At 51.5% G+C, this 2,152-nt stretch overlaps 1 protein-coding gene across 1 annotated transcript; it reads left to right on the forward strand.

Moving 5' to 3' along the window:
• Nucleotides 1–727: 727 nt before the first annotated feature.
• On the forward strand, nt 728–2,152 carry LOC119949939 (olfactory receptor 7G3-like). The gene is made up of 2 exons (XM_038771796.1): nt 728–1,674; nt 2,044–2,152. The coding sequence occupies exons 1-2, from the start codon at nt 731–733 to the stop codon at nt 2,150–2,152; spliced, it is 1,053 nt and encodes a 350-aa protein (XP_038627724.1). The 5' UTR covers nt 728–730.

Raw genomic sequence — 2,152 nt, forward strand, 5'->3', positions numbered from 1 at the left:
TCTGTCATCATGGAGGAGAGAACAAACCTAATTCTGTTGCTGAAAAAGGGGAGAGGAGAAAGAGCTAACAAGTAACAGCGGTTTTTGTTAAGTGCTTACTATGTGTCATGTACTGTACCAAGTGCTGGGATAGATACAAGTTAATCACATTGGACACAGTCCCAGTCCCACATGGTGCTGACAGTCTAAGTAGGAGGAAGGACAGGTATTGAAGCCATGTACTACTTTAGTGGTACATGACCTCGGTCGTCACTGACCATGGGGTATTCATTCAATTCAATCATATTTATTGAGGGCTTACTGTGTGCAGAGTACTGTATTAAGCACCTGGGAAAGTGCAATATAGCAATAAACAGACACATTCCCTGCTCACAATGAGCTTAGAGTCTAGAGGTAAGGGAGGTAAGGGTAGAGGGAGGTGAAATGCAGTGGTTTGGGTACAGTGCTCTGCACATAGCACTCAATAAATATGATTGTTTGGGTGAAATCCTGGTGAGCACCCTCCCCAGTACAGCCGGGGCAGCACACCTGCCAGGCAGGCTCCCTTTCAAGCCCGTGCTCAGGTGTAGGGCCTAGAGGGCATCGTCCGCAGCGGGATGGCAGCATCCAACTGCCAGCATCCAACTGCCAGCCTCGTACTTCAAGAAGGAGGATTGGGCTAAAGGAAAATGTTATGACCTGATCTTCTTCCACTGCCCCGTCTCTCTCCCTCTGCAGAAGCCCCAGCCCCATGGCCGGGGGGAACCAAAGTGACCTCTCGGAATTCCTCCTCCTGGGACTGTCTGACAGTGTAGGGCAGCAGCAGCTCCTCTTCATGCTCTTCCTCTGCATGTACCTGCTCGGGGTCCTGGGGAACCTGCTCATCGTGCTGGCCATTGGCTCCGACCGGCACCTGCACACCCCCATGTACTTCTTCCTCAGCAACCTGTCCGCAGTCGATGCCTGCTTCCTGTCCACCACCGTCCCTAAGATGCTGTGCAATATCCAGACCCACAGTCAGTCCATATCCTTCTCTGGGTGCCTGGCCCAGATGTACTTCTTCATGCTGTTTGTGATTCTGGACAACTTTCTCCTCACCGGGATGGCGTATGACCGGTTCGTGGCCATCTGCCACCCCCTGCGCTACAGTGCCATCATGAACCCACGGGTCTGTGCCGTGATAGTAGGGGTGCCCTGGATCACCGTGAGTCTCATTTCCCTCTTACACACCTTACTGGTGCTTCATTTGTCCTTCTGTTCCAACAACAAGATCTTTCACTTCTTCTGTGAAATTAGCCATATCTTAAAGCTGTCCTGTTCAGATACCCTTCCTAATGAAATCCTGATCTACTTCTTCGCAGTGGTGCTTGCTGCAGTTCCCCTCACCGGGATCCTTGTCTCTTACTCACGCATCATCTCCACCATATTGAAAATGCCTTCTGTGGGGGAAAGGTGGAAAGCTTTCTCTACCTGTGGCTCCCACCTGTCAGTGGTGATTCTGTTTTATGGTACAAGCCTTGGGGTCTACTTCAGCCACGGGTTTTTCCACGGGTCCCGGAAGGGCTGGATAGCATCTGTGATGTACACGGTGGTCACCCCCATGCTGAACCCCTTCATCTACAGCCTGAGGAACAAAGACATGAAAGGGGCCCTGAGGAAACTCTTCAGCAGGAAAACTCTCACCTCCCAGAAGTCGTAACTGCTGTTCCTGAACCTTGGAGGCCTCAGAATGTCACAAACTCACCAGCAGGGCAGAGAGCAGTTACTCAGACTGGGCTTCCTAAGATCAGGTCTTCTCACAACCATCATCATCAGTGCCTGTCATGTAGTAAGCCTTAAAGAATACCATAAATAATTAATCACTGTCGTCATCACGGGACTGCTACCAAATGCTGTAAGGTACAGGCCGTGGGCTGGGGACAATGAAACAATCTGGTGGCCCGAGGGTCGGGGGGCAGGCTGTGTGCAGTGTCCTGCCTAAAGTGTACCAGTTGATGCACAAAGACCTCTCTGTGGACCTTCCTTGGTCAAAGAATCAGACAAACGTATCAGCACTCCTTGCAGAGGTGTGGGCTGCCAGACCCTCGACTCTGGGATGGGTCTGGCAGAAAGCCAGGAGACCACAAGCTCATGTGTGCTGCCATTCATGGACAAAGACCCAGCAGCCTTCTAG

Source organism: Tachyglossus aculeatus, chromosome X1 (assembly GCF_015852505.1).
Source record: "Tachyglossus aculeatus isolate mTacAcu1 chromosome X1, mTacAcu1.pri, whole genome shotgun sequence".
Taxonomy (NCBI): Eukaryota; Metazoa; Chordata; class Mammalia; order Monotremata; family Tachyglossidae; genus Tachyglossus; species Tachyglossus aculeatus.